At 63.5% G+C, this 18,427-nt stretch overlaps 1 protein-coding gene across 1 annotated transcript; it reads left to right on the top strand.

The window, feature by feature from the left end:
- Positions 1–1,569: 1,569 nt before the first annotated feature.
- On the top strand, positions 1,570–14,704 carry CACTIN (cactin, spliceosome C complex subunit). Its single transcript, XM_059159462.1, has 10 exons — positions 1,570–1,776; positions 4,156–4,636; positions 7,044–7,139; positions 7,611–7,756; positions 8,619–8,781; positions 8,864–8,978; positions 12,113–12,305; positions 12,897–13,019; positions 13,136–13,419; positions 13,536–14,704. The coding sequence occupies exons 1-10, from the start codon at positions 1,610–1,612 to the stop codon at positions 14,024–14,026; spliced, it is 2,259 nt and encodes a 752-aa protein (XP_059015445.1). The 5' UTR covers positions 1,570–1,609; the 3' UTR covers positions 14,027–14,704.
- The last annotated feature ends 3,723 nt before the right edge of the window (positions 14,705–18,427 follow it).

Below are 18,427 nucleotides of genomic sequence, written 5' to 3'. Positions count from 1 at the left end.
CCTTCTTTCTCTTTGCCTCTGTGCGTTCTGGGGGTCTGCTTGGGAATTTAAGGACTGAATGAGGACAGAAAGAAACCTTGGTCAGATTTAAAATAACAACAGTGGGACCCAATGCCTTGATAGCTGTGGCCACCTCCAGGTTCCAGTTGAGTTCAGAAAACGTTGAATAATCTCTGACATCAGTGCAGCCTGGCTCGAAAGAACACTGCCCAGACTTTGTATTGGTTTTGCCAGAGTTGCTCAAAGTGAGTAAAGCGTGGACCCCTTTTAAGGGGAAAACGCTTCTCCAGGATTTCCGACTAGAGAAACGCTGCTTTGACAGTGAGGTCCCATCCCGAAGCTGGCCCCTGGAAACCTGGTTTTGTCGTGATGAGGAACAGCACAGCCCCTTTACAGGCCGGCCATGCAGAGAAGATCTGGAATGTGCTTACTGTCTCACACTCACCTGCCCGTGCTCTCATCCGTACCTCTGGGTCTTGAAAACCACAGGGCCCACCCCCACCTGTCGGTTTATCCACATCCCGTGACAAGCTGGCTTGTTATGAACGGCTGCAGAGAAGGTCCTTGGAAATCCATCCGTGCCGCAGTGGCCTCCACACCAAGCAGCGGGCGCACCTAACTTTCAGGGTGAGGTCGTGAAGTTGTGTGCTCAAACACTTGAAGACCTTGAACTGGAACATGAAGTACCATCCTCTGGGGTGGGCTGGGGGAGCTTTGAACAGCGACTCTGGGATCTTCCAGCTCTACCCGCTGTGGTCCTTCCTGGCCACCAGCCCAGCAGGGACTCCACATAACCACCAGCCCCCCCTACCCCCTTCCTGCTTAAAAACCCTCCCGTGACTCCCCAGCACCCGCAGAACAGAGCTGAACCACCCAGTTCAGATCCCAGTTCCATGTTGCCTCAGTGGGGCTGTGGGAGGAGGGGACTGTTTATTAAAGTGACTTTCCATCTCTGGGTCTCAGTTTCCCCATCTTTGCGGGCGATGCAGCATGGTGGTGACTGTGAAAGGCTGTGCAGCCTCAAGGCTATTCAGTCTCCCACCTGGCTTCCGTGCGCCGCCTTTTTGAGCGGCCTGGACTCGAACCCACGATCTCAAAGTTTCACCGCCTGCCTGCACCGGCCCAGAGACCTCGGCCGCACGGCTCGCCTGTCGTTGGCCCCGCCCCAAGGCCCCGCCTCCTCCTGATCCCGCCTTGTGGGCCCCGCCCACGCCGGCTCCACTTCCCCTGGAACCCTCTTCTTCTGGGTCACGCCTCCCCAGGCTCCGCCCCACTCGCTGTTCCTGGTTCTCTCTTGCTCCGCCCACAGCCCTTAGGGCCCCCTCTCCTAGGCGCGAGGACCGACATGGGGCTGCCCCTAGTACTGCCTGGAGGCCGAGGCCCCAATTCTGGAGACGAGCGCCAGGCCGGAGTCCGTCACACGGGCCACGTTTGAGGGCAGTGGAGAGGTTGCGGGGCGTCGGAGCCCCTGCGGGATGGGGCAGCGAGACGGGTTTCCTTCTCCCGGCTCAGGCGCGGATGGGGCAGCCCGGCGCGCGCCGCAGGGGAGGAAGGCCCCCGGCGCGGGCCCCGGATATTTGTGTCAGCGCTGCCGCCACGGTCTCAGCTGATGGGTCGGGATACACGCTCGCGCTCGCGGTCGGCTGGTCGTAGGGGCCGCAGGCAACGGAGCGGGAGTCGGAGCCGAAGTCGGAGCGGGAGCCATGGGCGGCGAAACCGCCGGCGCCGGGACGACGAAGTACGGCGCAGGCGGAGGAGGCAGAGCCGGGAGCGCCGGTAGGGTGGCTGCGTGAACGGCGCTGGGGAGCCAGAGATCCTCGAATTAGTCCGAGAAGGCTTCCTGGAGAAGGGGGCGTCGGCCGAGAGTCGCCGTTAGGCAGCGAGGAGAGCAAGAGGCGCTCCAGGCAGGGTACCCGGTGGTTGAGGGGCAGTAGAGGAGCGTAGTGAGCGAGGCGGGGCGGAGGGGAAGTTGGAGAGGAGGTCGGGGCGGTGAGAAGAGAGCGGATCGTGCAGTTCTGTGTACCGCGGGCCAGGATTTGGCCGCTCTTCGGAGGGAAGTAGGAAGCCAAGGGAGGATACTGAGTGATGTAGTCCGGCTTACCTCTGGAACTTCTTCCGGTTTTCGCGTGGGGAAGGGATTGAGGAGGTTGGCAGGAGTGACACAGGCAGGAGGAGGCTGGTGCGGTTGTCTAGGCAACAGATGGTGGTGGCGTTCAGAGCGGAGAGGCAGTGGGAGGCGCAGCGGGGAAAGGGCAGATTTTCTTTCTAAGTAGGGGCGACAACACCTGCTATTGGAGGTGGGAGTCAGAGGAAGGCGCTTTCGGTGACAGGTGGCGGGCCTGGGTTGACTCCTAGGACCTGGGTCTCAGCTTCGCCACGGCCCACGGTCATGTCGTTTTGGACACCTGTCCAGGCTTGGCTTGAGTCTGCTCCAGCACGGAGGGAGCAGACAGTGCCAGGGACTGCCTTCCAGACCTAGGTCCCTGTGCCGACTCAGCCCCTAACGGGCGGTGACCCTCTGGCCAGTCCCTGACCCCCTGTGGTCCAAGTTTGCTCCTCTGTGTACTCATGACCTCCCTGGGGCTTCTCCTGGCACATCGTCTCCCACCCTGTCAGCCTGTTCACACCGTGGCCACAGTGGCTGTAGTTGATTGCCCTCTGTGTTTGAGAAAGGGGTCATCGCAACCCAGGACTTCCAAGAAGTTATAAGAAGCAAAACGGAAATAACACAGACGTGGTTTAAACCACGGCTTGGCAGCCTGCAGCCTGTGAGCCGAGAATGGTTTTAATGTGTTTTTTTTTTTTAAAGATTTCGTTCACGGATGAGAGCATGCGGACACGCATGAGTGAGCAAGGGGGAAGGGCAAAGGGAGAAGCAGGCCCTCCGCTGAGCAGGGACACCCCCCCTCCAATGCGGGACGCTATCCCAGGACCCTGAGATCATGACTAAGTTGAAGGCAAACGCTTAACCAGCTGAGCCACCCAGGCGCCCCTGGTTTTTACATTTTTAGTCGGTGAGGGGCAAAGTCAGAAGAGGAACGGTATTTCCTGACATGTCAAAATTTTATGAGATTCTTGAATACGTCCCAAGTTTTGGTGTGCGGACGTGAAAGCTTATTGGGGTCTGGCCATGCCCAGCTTTTCCCACCTGTCCAGAGCCGCTTTTGCTCAGCAGCGGCGGAGCGGCAGGCTCATGTCCTCGGCCGTCTGGCTCTGTACAGGGCAAGTTGGCTGGCTCTGCAGTGAGCCCCTGGCCCACTGTTTTCCACGTGGGCTCACGTACAGCAGCAGTCTGTGGTCATCCGCGCATCTTTTGTATCTGCTGTTTCCTGATGTTTGAGTTACTGTGATCAGCCGCCCTGGACGGGTAATTTGAGTTGGCAGTGTTAGTGAAAGTTGGGTCAAAGGTATAGTCTGCTTACAGAGACTCCAGAATAATTGGTTTCCATGGTATAGGTTTTTTGACATGAGCTCAACAGCTGGAACACTTAACGAAATACAGAGACTTGTTCCTCTACACATTCGAAGGGCCCTGAGCGGTTACAGAATTTGTCCTTCTGGCTCGTGCGTTCCGTTGCCAGCTCACAGTGGTTTTGCCTGGCGTTTCAGTCCTGTGCGTCTTACTCCATTTCACTCTTGCCCATCCTGTGGGACCTTGTCCTATAAGTTCCCTCTTGTCACCTTGAACAGATCAGGTCCTCTGGTTTCTATAATTATAGCTCCGGCACCACCAGGCCACAGCCTACCTCCCTGCCCTCACTCCCGCCCTCACGCCCCCTCATTCACACTTTCCACCTGGGCCTCCTGCTGCTTCTTGAACATGCCATGTAAATTCCTGCCCCAGGGCCTTTGCTCTAGCTATGCCCTCTTCATGCAGCACTCTCTCCCTGTAGCGTCCTCCGCATTTCCTCCAGAGTTGCCTCCTCAGATCTCCCATCTCCTAATGCTACGTCACTCTTCTTTGCACTATGTTGTGTCTCGCTCTGTGTTTATTTGTTGATGTGAGCCTCTCAAAGGCAGGGACCGTGAGTATCACTGCTCGTGACTGCCGTGTCCCCAGAACCTACAACCTTCCCCGGCACAGCAGATGCTGTGGAAACATCTGTCACACGAAAGACTGGCAGGCAGTAAGCAGACCTGTGATTCCTTCCACAGGTCAGATTCGGAGGAAGAAAGGTGGCAGCGGCGAAAGAGGCAGAGCCCGAGCCCACTGCCGCCGCGCTGGCGCTCACAGGAGCGGTCCTCTCAGTCCGACTCCGATGACGGGCGGCAGGAGCAGCAGCGGGGCCGATGGGCCCGCCGGCGGCGGACACGCTCTTGGTCCCCCAGCTCCTCGGCATCCAGCTCGGCCTCCCCAGCCCGCTCCCAGAGCCCTCGGGAGGCGGCGGCGGCCCTGAGCCAACAGCAGAGCTTGCAGGAGCGGCTGCGGCTACGGGAGGAACGGAAGCAGCAGGAGGAGCTGATGAAGGCCTTCGAGACCCCCGAGGAGAAGCGGGCCCGGCGGCTGGCCAAGAAGGAGGCCAAGGAGCGGAAGAAGCGGGAGAAGATGGGCTGGGGCGAGGAGTACATGGGCTACACCAACACCGACAACCCCTTCGGCGACAACAACCTCCTGGGCACCTTCATCTGGAACAAGGTGAGCCCGTCGCGGTGCGCTCGTGCGCCTGTCGTGATGTCCTTTTTAGAACATGGGAGTTGGTGCTCACAGCACGCGTTCCCAGGCGCTGCTTGGCTGCTAAGAGTTTAAAGATTTCATTCGTGTATGAATCATCTACGTGCGCGTGTGCCCTCCCGGCCGCTGGCTTTTCCTGCGGAAACATTCCTGTCGGCCAAAATCGCAGGTGCTGCGCCCAGAATATGGGGCTCGGCTCACCGTGGCTGGAGAGCAGGTTCTCGGCACCTCACGCCCGAGACAGCGTCCCAGTGGACAGGTGCTCGGCCACCTCGATGCTGATGCCTCGCTCCCGGGTCACTCACCGCTAGCGGCGGTCCCGTGCCCAGGACTAAAAGCTGCAGGTTTTGTTGCCCAGCTGTGGAGGTCAGCTGCTGGTGGCTGCTGGCGACTCTGGGCTTGTGGCTGCTTCACCCCAGCCTGTGTTGTCCTCGTCACATGGCCATCTTGCCTGTGTGTCCCCCTTTCTTTCTTGTAAGGTCACTGGCCATGGTTTAGAGCCCAGCCTCACCCCCTGTGACCTTGTCTTAACTTATTCCGTCTGCAGAGACCCCGTTTCCACGTAAAATCCCCTTTCCGGGTTCCGAGGTTGGGACGGCGACTCCCCTTTCCAGAGGACACGGTGTAACTATAACACGTGCCCTGTTGGCTGCGGGGAGGCGGGTGGCCTGGGGTGGCGAGAGCAGCCGGGCACGCTCGGCACCGTGACGTTTTCCCTTCGCCACGTGCGCTCGGACCTTTGTCTGGAACACACCGAGCCCATGCCGCCTTCCCATGGTCCCGCAGGCCCCTCCTCGCACCTCATTGGCTCGCCTTCCTGTGCACTTGCTGGTGCTGGGGGCCGTGGGGGCCGGCCCTGCGTCAGGGAGCTGGAGAGACGGAGCCCCTGTGGAGCCCGCAGCCTCCCAAGGGAAAGACTGTAAATGAGCAGAAGAGCCAAGCGTGCGGAGGAGTGAGGCGGACAGGCGTCGGGCTGCCGCGGCTTTGGCTTGAACTAGGCAGGCCCAGAAAGGTCTTGCTGCGGAGCGAACATCTAAACAGTCTGATTCCTAATGTGCGATTCCTGCCAGACTGAGCCCCACGGGGCAGTCTCTGTCCCCAGAGCTGGCGCGTGGTCGGCCGTCGGCGAGTGTCGAATGAGTGGGTTCGGGGTGGTTTGTACACACGTGCTTGAGCATTTCCCCACCAAGTCTTTCTTGGAGCCCACGCTGGCTTTGGGGAATTCACCAGGGAGAGCATCATCAGCCCCTCCAGTGATAAGCATGTGGGGGCTCTGCCCCCGCTCAGCCCCGAGGCCTCTCTAGACAGGCCCATGGTTTGGGCAGCATCACACGTCTGTCCCCTCTTCCCGGGGCCACCGGCCGGCAGCGTGGGCAGCCCCCAGCAGGAACGGTGATGCGCGCTCCATGCCAGCCGGCGTGCCGCGTGCTCTGCGCACCTCGACTCTCTCTCACGCGGCCTCATCTGTGTCAGGCCACCGAGTTGCTGGCACGTGGTCCCCTGCTCACGGGTGGCAGAGCGTGACCCGAACCAAGGCTGCCTGGCTCCTCGCCCGTGCCCTAGTTGCTTTTCTGTGTGGCTGTAGGTGACAAGTACGGTTACCGTTAACACAGCGGCCTGGGCTGAGGCTGGGGAGACCAAGGAGCGGCCCAGGCGTCCAGAGGTGGCCCTGAGCCAGGCAGGCTTGTGTCCCACCAGAGGCATGTTTTCCTGGGCCCCGGGGTGTCCTCACACAGCCCGGGGGGCCCGGATGGGGCGGGGGAGCACTCATCTATGTGTGCAGGCTTAGCGCCCGCTCAGGCAGGGACTGTGGGGGCTGTCCAAGGGCCTGAGGGGTCTCCAGCCCCGTGCCCCGAGCACCCTCCACCAGACGAGGACACACACAGGGAGGAGCCATCTGCTGTGATGCGCGGTGGCCCCAGAGCTGCCCTGGGCAAGTGCGCCTTGAGTCCGTCTCCTTCCTTTGCTGTCCTGCCTCCGCCCACACGTGGGGCACGTCTGAGCTGCTGGGGGCTTCCACCCCCCACCCCTCCCCAAGCTGGCCCAGCAGGGCTTCCGTGTGAACCAGGGCGAGCAGTCCCCGGAAGCCCCCTGGGGCGGGCGGCTGCTTCCCCTCTGCACGGCAGTGCACGCCTCACCCATGCTGGAGGCCGCTCTGGAGCGCTGCGTTCTCTCGTGTCCAGTCTGGGGGCACTAAGGGGGGCAGCGTGTTCGGCGGTGGTCTGCGAGGCGCGGCCGTGGGCGGCTTACTTCTCTCATCTCGTCTCCAGAGACACCGCCCAGCCTGCTGGGTCTCCATCAGGATCTTGCAGGGGCACCTGGGAAGGGGGGAGGCATCTGCACTCAGTGGGCGTGTGCTTGGCGCTTCCAGGCCCTGGAGAAGAAGGGGATCAGCCACCTGGAGGAGAAGGAGCTGAAGGAGCGGAACAAGAGAATCCAAGAGGACAACCGCCTGGAGCTGCAGAAGGTGGAGTTGCCCTTGGCCTGTCTCCGCGGGGTCCAGAGCCCTTCCCTCGCGAGAGCCTGAAGGTCAGGGGAGACCTAATTGGCTTACACAGAAAGTCCAGGGGAACTGACTGGCTTCAGGCACAGCTGGATCCAGGGCTTTGGGCAGTGCCTCCAGCAAGCTGTCTCCCTCCACCTCTCCGTTCTGCTGACCCCTGGGCTCTACTCTCAGACACTTCCTTCATGGGCACCAGAGGGATCCTGGCTGCTGCAGGCAGCTGTGTCTCCCACAAAAGGACTCTTCCTCTGTCTTAGGGTCTGTGTGAAGCTTCTGGCCTCCCTGACCAATCCAAGCCCGGGGCTGGTGGGCTGGGGCCACGCCTGGGTCATCTCCCCATCACCCAAGAGAGTACAGGGTAGGACCCACGAGACCCCCTTCTGGCGGTTCTGGCCTGACTCTACCCCACCCCCCATCCTTCCCCGGCGCCCCCAGGTGAAGCAGCTGCGGCTAGAGCGGGAGCGCGAGAAGGCCATGCGGGAGCAGGAGCTGGAGATGCTGCAGCGGGAGAAGGAAGCGGAGCACTTCAAGACGTGGGAGGAGCAGGAGGACAACTTCCACCTGCAGCAGGCCAAGCTGCGGTACGCGCCCGCAGACACGCTGCTGCCTCCACCACCCTCCGCCCTCATGGGCCCAAATACAGGGGCCGCGTGTGCCCCAGGGCCTTTGTACATGCTCTTTCCCGTCCCTGGAGCCTTCCGCTGGCTGGTCCCCCTTTCCCTTCAGGTCTCCCCCGATCACCTCCTCAGAGAGTCCCTCCCTCGAGCCCGTCTCCCCTGTCAAGTCGCGTGCGAAGGAGACGTCTGAGCGGTCTCTGCCGTGCGTAGTGCTGCTGCACCAGCGTCAGGTGCTAGACCCCGAGCTGGTGTGGTCCTCTCTCTCCGCCCCCAGCCCCCGGAGTGTCTGCTCATCAGGCCCCATCACACACGGACTCAGGAGCGCCTGAGGCCACACAGCGGGCGTCTGAGCCCCAAGCCTGGCATGTGTGCCCGGGGAACCCGGTCTGCCCTCTCTGTCCTGCCACTTCTGGCCGCACCAGCCCCCAGGGCTCGGACCTGCCTGGTTCCAGGCGCCCTCGGGTTGGACCAGCCTCAGCCTCTGATGCGCCTCTCCACGGTGTAGCACTGAGGCTTTCATTGCCCGCCCCGGCAGCCCGTCCACTGGGAGGGGGTATCCCGCCCGCCCCTCCGTGTTTCCCCGCCCTGCTCCGCTCCCACCGGCTGCTCTTCACGTGCCGCGCTTGCCGGGCTCCGGGCTTGGGTCTGTCACCTGTCTCGCTCCTGTGCCTGGTACCCCCTCTTCCAGGAAGACTTCTTTGACCACCACGGCTGCAGGCCTAGCCCCTCCCCCGGCTCCCACACAGGCCCCTCCTCCAGGGCAGGGTCTTCAGGAGGGGCCAGCGTGCACCCTGGGCTCAGACGCCACTTCCCTGCTCCCTGGCAGCTCCAAGATCCGCATCCGGGACGGGCGGGCTAAGCCCATCGACCTGCTGGCCAAGTACATCAGCGCCGAGGACGATGACCTGGCCGTGGAGATGCATGAGCCGTACACCTTCCTCAACGGCCTCACCGTAGCGGACATGGAGGACCTGCTGGAGGACATCCAGGTACCGGCCGGCCCCGCTGCTTGCGCCCGGGCTCCCGGAGCAGCCCTTGCCCGCGCTCAGCCCCCTGCACGTCCCTCCCCAGGTGTACATGGAGCTGGAGCAGGGCAAGAACGCCGACTTCTGGCGGGACATGACCACTGTCACGGAAGACGAGATCGCCAAGCTCCGCAAGCTGGAGGCCTCGGGCAAGGGCCCCGGTAACCCAGGGCTGGGGCAGGGGAGCCAGAAAGTGCCTGGCGGGCTCTTGGGCACATGGGACTGCGTCTGCAGGGAGCTGCCTTGGTCCGGTGCTCCCTGCGCGTCTTGGTTTCCCCATGTGGGGTGTCCCTTGCTCTCTGGAGGCCTCTCCAGGAGCCACCAGGGGGCAGCAGCAGGTGCTCCGGACTGTGAATGGGTGGGGGCTCAGAGCCCAGCGTGGCCCCACCGGCTTCCTTTAACCGCCTGCTTTCCTGGGAGTGGGGCCCCTGGGGGTTGTTTGGGTGTCAAGTTTTTGCTGGAGACTGGGTGTGTTTGAGCAACACTGGGGCTCAGCTCTGCCCGTCTGGGAGTGAGCTCTGAGGGAGTGAGCCCAGGAGCTGGGTTTCTCATACTTTCTCAGGCAGACACGGGCCCCCACCCGTCCTGCGTCATGAGCACCCCCAGTCGGGACAGTCGCAGGTGTCCCCATACGTCCCCCCGGGACAGACTCGCCTTGGGTGAGAACCACTGTTCCCGAGGCTTACACCGACTGCATTCCTGCCCCTCGAGGCCACCGCTTCAACAGCGCCCGGTTCCCGGGGCCTCATGGGCTGTCCTATGCTCCACCGTCTCTCAGGCCTGGTGATGGCTGAGGACACGCGCTCTCCCCTCCCCCAGGCCTGTTTGCTCAGACGGGGTGGGGGGCTGGTTTCCTCTTCTTAGGAAAGGGAGGAATGTTTTTCATCATCTCTGTAAGTGGTGATTTGTTTTCCTGCGTCCTGTAGTGACTTCAGGAGAAAGGAAAGGGAATTGTTTGCTCTCAGAGATGTATGAGGAGGCATTTCCTTTGGTGGCAGTGGCCTGGGTCTAGAACTCTGCTCCCAAGGTCGCTGACCAGGGCAGGTGTGGCCCTGAGTGCGGATCCAGCCCACCAGGCGGCTCGGCGACCTCCTGGGAGCGCAGTTGTCCCTTCTGTCCCCTGGGGATGCTGACTCCTTCAGGAGCGCCTGCTGGGGCGCAGCAAGGAAGTGGTCGTCGTGCCCCGGAAGCCGAGCCGGCCCCTGCGCCCGGGGGGTCGCACTCGTGGCCGCCGCGGACCCCAGGCCTTCTCGGGCCCCTTTCTCCTTGTCCCTGTGTCCTCTGTGTCCCTCGCCCCGCCTCCGCGGCTTCCCTTCACTCTGTTGTGCTGGAGCTGTGCTACCCCACATCTTCCCTTCTTGTGCTCTGTGCCCTCGTCTCGGTGGGGCGCATCCTCCCGGAGTTTCTGGCAGGAAGTTCTTGGACGTCACGCGCATCAGGAAATGTGTTTCACCTCCCCTGTGGCTGCGGGCAGCAGGGCCCCGGCTAGAACTCGGGGGGGAAGGGCCTTCTCCGTCAGACGCCGAACACCTGACCCCACTCCCCCCCCAGCTGGGGAAGAGCGAGGGCCGCCTCTTGTGTGTCTCCCTGCGCACAGCTCCCCTGCCCCGAGCCCCCGGGTCTCTGGCCGGCTGCCGCTGCGCTGGGCTCCCTTGCTGGTCGCCCCCTTGCGTGGCCGCTTCTCTTCTCCCAGGGATGGCCGAGGCCCTGCCGTCTGCTTCCCCTCCTCGCCTGCTACAGCAGGGCTCCCAGCGGGCTCTGGCTGTTCTCAGAAACGAGCTTGCTTTTCCGCGTCTCCCTTCAGCGTGATTTCCGAGAGGTCTCTGCTCCTCTGTTCTGGAGACCCGCCAAACACTGTGCGTCATCTTTACAAATCAAGTTGGGCTTATTTTTCTTTTTCTTGTCGGTAATTGGGACGTTCCAACTGTGTGATAAGAGTGGGTGTCTGCGGCGGGCCCCCCACTACCTTTCGCTGTGGGTGCTTCCCATGGTGCTGCCCTCTGTCCTGAGCACTGTCCCAGAGTCTCCAGTCAGTGCGCTGGAACCACTCCAGCCCCCGTCAGGAGCCAGCCGGGCCTTGTGTGTTCGGGACCCGGGACCTGGCTTTCTTCAAGCCGCGTGGCAGAGAGGGGCTCCTGTGGGGACCGCGCTGGCGGTTGCTGGCTGGGTGGGTCGTGAGTTCCATGTGTGTGAATGCGGGATGCAGCCCTGCGGGTAGGTGGGAGTGGTTGCTGAATTCAGTCCTCTGGTCCCGTAATGTTTCTGTGCCTGTCACAGACTCAGCCAGAGTCCGGGACCTTCTGGGGACCCGCAGCTGTCTGGCAGGGGGTTTGGGTCTCTAGGTGCTGATTCCCGTGCTGATTGGCTAGAGGGACTTAGGTCCTCTGTGACCTCGTCTGACGAGCTGCGACCCTGTGTCCAGTGGGAGGGCTGCCAAAACTGGTTGTTGAACACCGGGCTTGTGTTGCTCGTGCACCCCTGCATTTGTCAGCAGCTGCACATCAGCTGCAGGCCCGGCTCGGTGCCAGAGAGGCAGCGTTCCGAAGCCCCACGAGGTCCCTGCCCTGGAGAAGCCACAAATCAGGCTTCCAGGCCAAGGGGAGCAGTCTGGGAGGCAAAATGGACCAGGAGGATCATGTTGCTGGTGGGAAGCGACACATGTGCAAAGGCCCTGTGGCAGGGCTTGGTGTCTGCTGACCAGTAAGGAAGCTGGTGTGTCAGAGCAGGTAGAGTCAGGCTACGCCCATCCCCTCTCAGGGACCTCTCCATCCAAGGGCACAGGACATGTCCTGGGCTCCCAGCCCGTGACGGATGCAGGACAGGGGGACACGCTTGCCTTGGGGCAGTGTTAGGATTTTGCAGAGCCCAGGAAATGACCAACTCCCCTTACTGAGGGAAGAGCCAAGCCCAGAAATGGTGACCCACTTCCCCAAGGTCACCAGCCGAGGCTGACAGAGCAGGGTCTGAGTTCCCTGGGGTCGGGCGGTCAGGTGCTTCCTCATTGCTGTTGCAGTGGGGGTGGCAGGCCATGGGTGGCAGGCCGAGGCGCTCCGACTTGGCCCGAGGGTCGGACCAGGGAGAGGCTGGAAACACCTGCCTGGCTCCCCTGATCCGTGGAATCCGAACCATCCCCGGGGAAGGTCTGTGGCCCAGAGTACGCATCACGTGTTAGAAGGATCCAGCCAGAGGCAGGGGTGGCCGGGAGGAGGCAGGCCCCCGGGACCCGAGGAAGAACAGTGTGGGCAAAGGGCAGGGTCTGGCCCGTGCCCCGAGCTGAGCGCCCCGTCCCCCACAGGGGAGCGGCGAGAGGGGGTCAACGCCTCCGTCAGCTCCGACGTGCAGTCGGTCTTCAAGGGCAAGACGTACGGCCAGCTGCGCGTCATCTTCCAGGGCATCGAGGGCAAAATCCGGGCCGGGGGCCCCAACCTGGACATGGGCTACTGGGAGAGCCTCCTGCAGCAGCTCCGCGCCCACATGGCACGGGCCAGGTCAGCACCTCCCGGCCCTGCAGGGATCGGGGGCCCCGGGTGGGGCTCGGGGGGCCCGGCCCCCAGCAGCATCTGCCCCTGTCTCCCCAGGGTCAGGAGACACCACGCAGGCCCTGAGGCCACCCGCCTCCTGCCCACGCCACACCCTCTGTGTACAAATTCTCTGGGAGTTTGGCCGCTCTGTGTAAACACAGAGCTTGTCTGCTGCGAACAAGGCGGCTCCGCGTTCATTCCCCCCTGCCCGCCTCCCGGGTCCTGTTCAGCCCCAGCTTGGTGGCTCCCAGGGCACACGCGTCCCCGCTGTGGGGCCCCTCCCTTGCCAGCCTTGGAGGGCTTCCCAGACCCAGCTCCCGCAGGGTCTGTGACCTGAGTCCCATTTTCTCGTTGCTGAAGCGCGGCCCCCAGCCGCCCCCCCTCCGCGGCCATAGACCTGTGCAGCCCCCAGCACCCTCTGTGCTCCGCAGCCGGGAGCGTGAGGACACAGCCTGGGCAGGGGCCGCTTGTCGCTCTCCCTGGCTCCCAGGACCCTTGCCTTGAAAGGGGATCAGGACGAGGGCTGGGGCGGGGGGTGACCGCCAGGCGGTGTTGCAGGCTCCGGGAGCGGCACCAGGACGTGCTGCGACAGAAGCTGTACAAGCTGAAGCAGGAGCAGGGCGTGGAGAGCGAGCCCCTCTTCCCCATCCTCAAGCAGGAGCCCCCGTCACCCGGCCACAGGTACGCGGCCTCCTGTCCCCATGCCCCTCCTCAGCCAAGGACCTCGTCGGGGCCCCGGGCCGCCTGGTCCCCAACCGGCTGCTGTCCGGCCCAGCCCAGGCCTCTCCCTTCCGCAGCCTGGAGCCCGAGGACCCAGCGCCCACCCCGCCCGGGCCCTCATCAGAGGGCGGCTCCGGGGATCCTGAGGCTGAAGGGGCGGCGCCGGCGGAGGGCGAGGCAGATGGGGAGGCGGTGCTCATGGAGGAGGACCTGATCCAGCAGAGCCTGGACGACTACGACGCCGGCAAGTACAGCCCCCGGCTGCTCACGGCGCACGAGCTGCCGCTGGACGCGCACGTGCTGGAGCCCGATGAGGACGCGCAGCGGCTGCAGCTGTCCCGCCAGCAGCTCCAGGTCACAGGTGCGGCCGGGGGGACCCACGCTGTCTGCCCCCCCGGGGTGCGGGGGTGGGGCAGGGACAGGGCCCTCCCCCCACCCCCAGCCCCACTCACTGTGCGCCCCCCCCCCCCCCCGCAGGCGACGCCAGCGAGAGCGCCGAGGACATCTTCTTCCGGCGGGCCAAGGAGGGCATGGGCCAGGACGAGGCGCAGTTCAGCGTGGAGATGCCGCTGACGGGCAAGGCCTACCTGTGGGCCGACAAGTACCGGCCGCGCAAGCCGCGCTTCTTCAACCGCGTGCACACGGGCTTCGAGTGGAACAAGTACAACCAGACGCACTACGACTTCGACAACCCGCCGCCCAAGATCGTGCAGGGCTACAAGTTCAACATCTTCTACCCCGACCTCATCGACAAGCGCTCCACGCCCGAGTACTTCCTGGAGGCGTGTGCCGACAACAAGGACTTCGCCACGCTCCGCTTCCACGCAGGGCCGCCCTACGAGGACATCGCCTTCAAGATCGTTAGCCGCGAGTGGGAGTACTCGCACCGCCACGGCTTCCGCTGCCAGTTCGCCAACGGCATCTTCCAGCTCTGGTTCCACTTCAAGCGCTACCGCTACCGCCGGTGACCACGGGGCCTCTCCTGGCCGCTGCTGCCCGCACCGGGCCCAGGCGGGACCTTCCCCTCTCCCAGCGGTGAGGGGTGGGGAGGGGAGTCCCAGAGAACCTGCCCCGAAGTGCTGAGTGGGCAGGGACCCGTGTCCAGGGCTGACCCTGCCCCCGGCCCTTGCCCGGGCTGACCTGGTGCTGCCACGGGTCCGTGTCCCCCACTCATCCTGGGTGGGCATGCACGACCCCTCTGCCATCACGTCCAGCAGCCCAGGACCCGCGGAGATGCTTTCCGTGTGAGGCGCCAGCACCCCCACCTGGCCTGGGTGCTCCCCCGTGTCGGGACAGCTGCGTGCCTGGAGGCCGCCGCCCGGCCGGCCGGAGACTGCCCTGGCGTCCTGCGGGTGGCCGAGCTCGGCTGCGGGACTGACAGGTGCGGCCCCCCCACACCCACATGCGGCCCCAGGATGTGGCTTCTGACACCTGGTTCCAGAGACGGTTCCCCCCCCCGAAGGGGGGTGACCCCCGGCGCTGGCTCCCCTGGGGGCCGCACCCACGTGCCCTTTTCCGTCTGGAAACATTTTAGGTTGTTTCTCTAAAATGACTTTTTTTAGGTGGGGGGAAATGTCTTATTTTCATTGAATAATTTCAACTCATGAAGTTGCATGTTTTTTTAATAAACACTTTATTTTAGAATATTTCCAGAGTTCTGGAAATGCTGCGCAGACGGTCTGGAGTCCCAGGCCCTGCCGCCACAGGCGGTCACATTGTCCCGTCCTCTGTGGGCACAGGACACAGCACAGCGGGGGCGAGAAGATCTTTAACCGCAGCGCTTAAAACTTGTCCGTGGCCGTCCCTCGGGAAGCCTCCTGCCGTCCGCAGGTGTCCTGGGCTTTGCCTGCCCGAGGCCTCGCGTCCCCCTGGGGGTGCCCGGCCGGCTGGAGCGCAGATGCTGGGGGCTGAGGAGCTGCTGTCCCAGGCCAGGGGATGGCGGTCTGTGGTCACGTGGACGGGAGCTCTGGGCCAGGAAGGGGGGCGGGGACGCTGCTTGGCCCCCCACAGTGCCTAGGCCGCCCTCCTGACAGGGAACCGTCCGGCCCGGTGTCCGTGGCCCAGACTGACCGTCCCCGGGCCACCGGGCGCCGCCAGCCCTGTGTTAGTCCTATCCCAGGAGCACCCGGCGCAGCCCGGCCTCTCCTTTGGCCTGCCTCACCTCACGCACCCACAGCAGCAGCGGGGACGTGGGTCTGGTCGAGGAGCCTCCGAGCCGCGAGCCGGGGTGGCAGCTCGCCCACCCACAGCAGCCCGGTGCGGGGCAGGACGGCGCGCAGAGCACGTCCTGGCCCTGCCCCACCCTGACGCACGTCGCTCGTCCATCTCTGACTGCCCGGACCACCTTCGAATCTTGTGTGTGTCTACACAGTTGGTACCAGGTGATCTCTGGGTCGCTGCTCTGTCACTGCACACAGAGCAGGCCCCCGGGTGCGGGGCTGAGTCTGGAGCACACCCAGGAGGCCCTTCAGCATAGCCCGGCGCTTGGTCACAGGCTGGGTGAGGTGGCGGCTGTGTCCCGGCACCGTCCAGCTCTATGCAACGTCGTCTATGTCTGTTTGGGGCTTCTGAGGCTCGCAGAGACCCACATCTTCACTCCCTCCCCGACACGCAAGGCAGAGCAGGAGAGAGCAGAAAAGTATGTCCTCACTCAGAGCCAGACCTTGCGTGTCCTTCCAAGCTCCTGAGGACTGGCTGGGGCAGTGGTCGGGTTAGAGCCTGCAGCCGGGGGGATCCCACCTCCCAGCTCGCCGCCCATGTCCGGCCTCAGTTTCTCCACCTGCTCCCAGGAGAGTCCCAACTCTGTTTCTGCAGTCCCCGCAGGGCGTGGACCCCAAGGGAGGCAGCTGTGCCAGGAGGGGGAACCGTGTGGCTCACCAGGTGCATGTTTAAGCCGGGATACCCGGTCTGAAGGGCCCAGACACCCCAGACCAAGGGGTTAGGCTGCAGCAGGGGGAGGCATTGGGCCTCAGGGGCCCAGAAGTCACGCGGAAGGCTTCCCAGAGATGGGGCGCAGGAGCCGGACTGGGCAAGGCAGCGCGGGGCTGCTGGGCAGAGGACAGGCCCGCGGGTGCTCCCGGGGAAGGGGGCCAGCGGGGTGACAGCAAGCCCAGGGGCTGGACTCTTCCCAGTGCCCTGGGGAGCCAGAGAGGGCAGGTGATCCGGACAGGGTTGTGAGCTGGGGTCAGGGGCGACCCTTGAGGCGGGACGGAGGCACCCCTTGGCCCCCACCCTCCTGACCCAGGGTCCACGCGATGCCTTAAGCTGCCCCCCACCCCCACCCCATCCTTTTCCTGCCCTGGGCTGCGGAGGCTAAGAATAGATCCTCCCTGCTTGGCTTCCCCCCCCCCCCCGGAAACCAGCCCCGGGGGGCGCATCCTGAGCCTGGCCTCTGTTCTCACCATCTGGTCCTCCCGAGCCTCCCTAGACTGCCAGGGGCGGGGCTGGGCGGGAGGCCTGGAGGTACCGGAAGCCAGAGCTGTGTGCAAATCTCACCCACATGTGGCCTTAGATGCCTCATTTCCTCCCTCTGGACCTCAGTTTCCCCTTCTTTTTTTTTTTTTTTTTTTAAGATTCTGTGTGGGTTTTTTTTTTTAATCTTTTTTTTTAAGAGTGAGTTTATTTATTTGACAGAGATCACAAGCAGGCAGAGGCAGGCAGAGAGAGGGGGGGAAGCAGGCTCCCGGCTGAGCAGAGAGCCCGATGTGGGGCTCGATCCCAGAACCCTGGGACCATGAGCTGAGCCGAAGGCAGAGGCTTTAACCCACTGAGCCACCCAGGTGCCCCAAGATTCTGTGTTTTTACATGCTCTCCACACATGTAACATGGGGCTGAAATTCACAGCCCCGAGATCAGGAGTCTCGTGCTCTACCGACGGAGCCGGCCGGGCGCCCATCAGGTTCCCACAATGCCTTGCAGAGTTGCGGTGCTGCCTGGACTCAGTGCGGGGCAAGTGCCCCTCTCTGATGCCTGCTGTGGCCCGTTCCCAGAAAGGACGCTGGTCCCTGTTCTCTCGGGCAGAGGACGTGGGAGGGGAGCCGTGTCCCTCAAGTCCCCCCACATCTGGAGCCCAGCTCCACATCCTCTTTTCAGCCATCTGCCTTCCTCGCAATTTCCCAAGCCTCGTGCTCCCTTTCCTCCCCAAAGCTTTAAACATAATTTCTGCCACGACCGTGTGTCTCTGATCCCTGGCACTCCTATTCATCCTACAAAGCCCAGTTCTCACCTTCTTCCCCCAGGATGCCTTCCTGGCTCATCTCTGGGCCACCCTAAGCCCTCTCACTTCCTCTGGCCCCCGGCCTGGCCGCAGGGGACTGGACTCTGTCCAACTCTGTCTCTCCAGCAGGAGGGCATCCTCAAGGGCAGATCTGATGCAGAATTGTCCCACCACGTGGACTAAGACACGGAGTTGCTCTTGAAGAGGTTTTGGTGGGGGTGGCGGCGGGGGGGGGGTATGTGAGACTTCTTGGGAGAACGCGGCTTTACACAAGCAGGGCCTTGGAGCCAGGGCTCTGGCAGATGCATAGGAGTTGGGGAGACCCCACACCAAGGAGGAGAAGTCAGAGTTAACCTCTGAATCCTCCACACCTCAGACGCTGGGCCAGGACGGGAGAGGCCGTCCGGAAGGACGCTGGGGATGCTGGCTGTGCGCTGGGTCCTGGAGGCCGGAAGGATGGTGGGGTGGGGAGCCAGAAGAGGGGTGTCGGGACACGCAAGGCAGAGCAGGAGAGAGCAGAAAAGCATGTCCTCACTCAGAGCCAGACCTTGCGTGTCCTTCCAAGCTCCCGAGGACTGGCTGGGGCAGGGCCAAGGCAAACCAGCCACCCCTGACCCAGTGCAGGCCCTAACTTGGGACCAGTGAGGCCCAGGGTCACCCCTTCACACCCAAATCCTGCTGTCCACGTGGCTTCAAAGGCTGACCTCAGCTACTGGACCCTCTTCACCCGCTGGAGGCCTAACCTGGCTTTTCTCCAGCCACACCCAGCCTGGTAACCCGCTGCTTCTGTGGCTGATGAGACCCTGGCCCAGAGCCCTGGGTCTGGGGTCTTCAAGGAAGCCCACCCGGCCTGTGCCAAGCCCAGCTCCCGGTTCCCTGGGCTCACTCTCACTCCCTCCCCGAGTGACTGGCTGGGGCTTCCTTCTGCACCCAGCACCGGGGTTGGGGACGAGGGGGATGGGGACTGACCTCCTCACCCACCGGCAGGGAGCTGTCTGGGGGCTTCCCTTCCTCCTCCAGCCCCACTGCCATCTCCAAGCCTTTGACCTTAGGGGACACCCTTCCTGGAATCCCAGAACCTCCACCAGGGCCTGCTGACCTGCTGGAGGCGGGGGACGGGGGGCGGGGGTGGCCGGGAAGGCTGTCTCCGCAG

The sequence above is a fragment of the Mustela lutreola genome, chromosome 2 (genome assembly GCF_030435805.1).
Source record: "Mustela lutreola isolate mMusLut2 chromosome 2, mMusLut2.pri, whole genome shotgun sequence".
NCBI classification, from domain to species: Eukaryota; Metazoa; Chordata; class Mammalia; order Carnivora; family Mustelidae; genus Mustela; species Mustela lutreola.
Note: the sequence above shows the minus strand (reverse complement) of the source record. Positions and strands in the feature narration are given on the sequence as shown.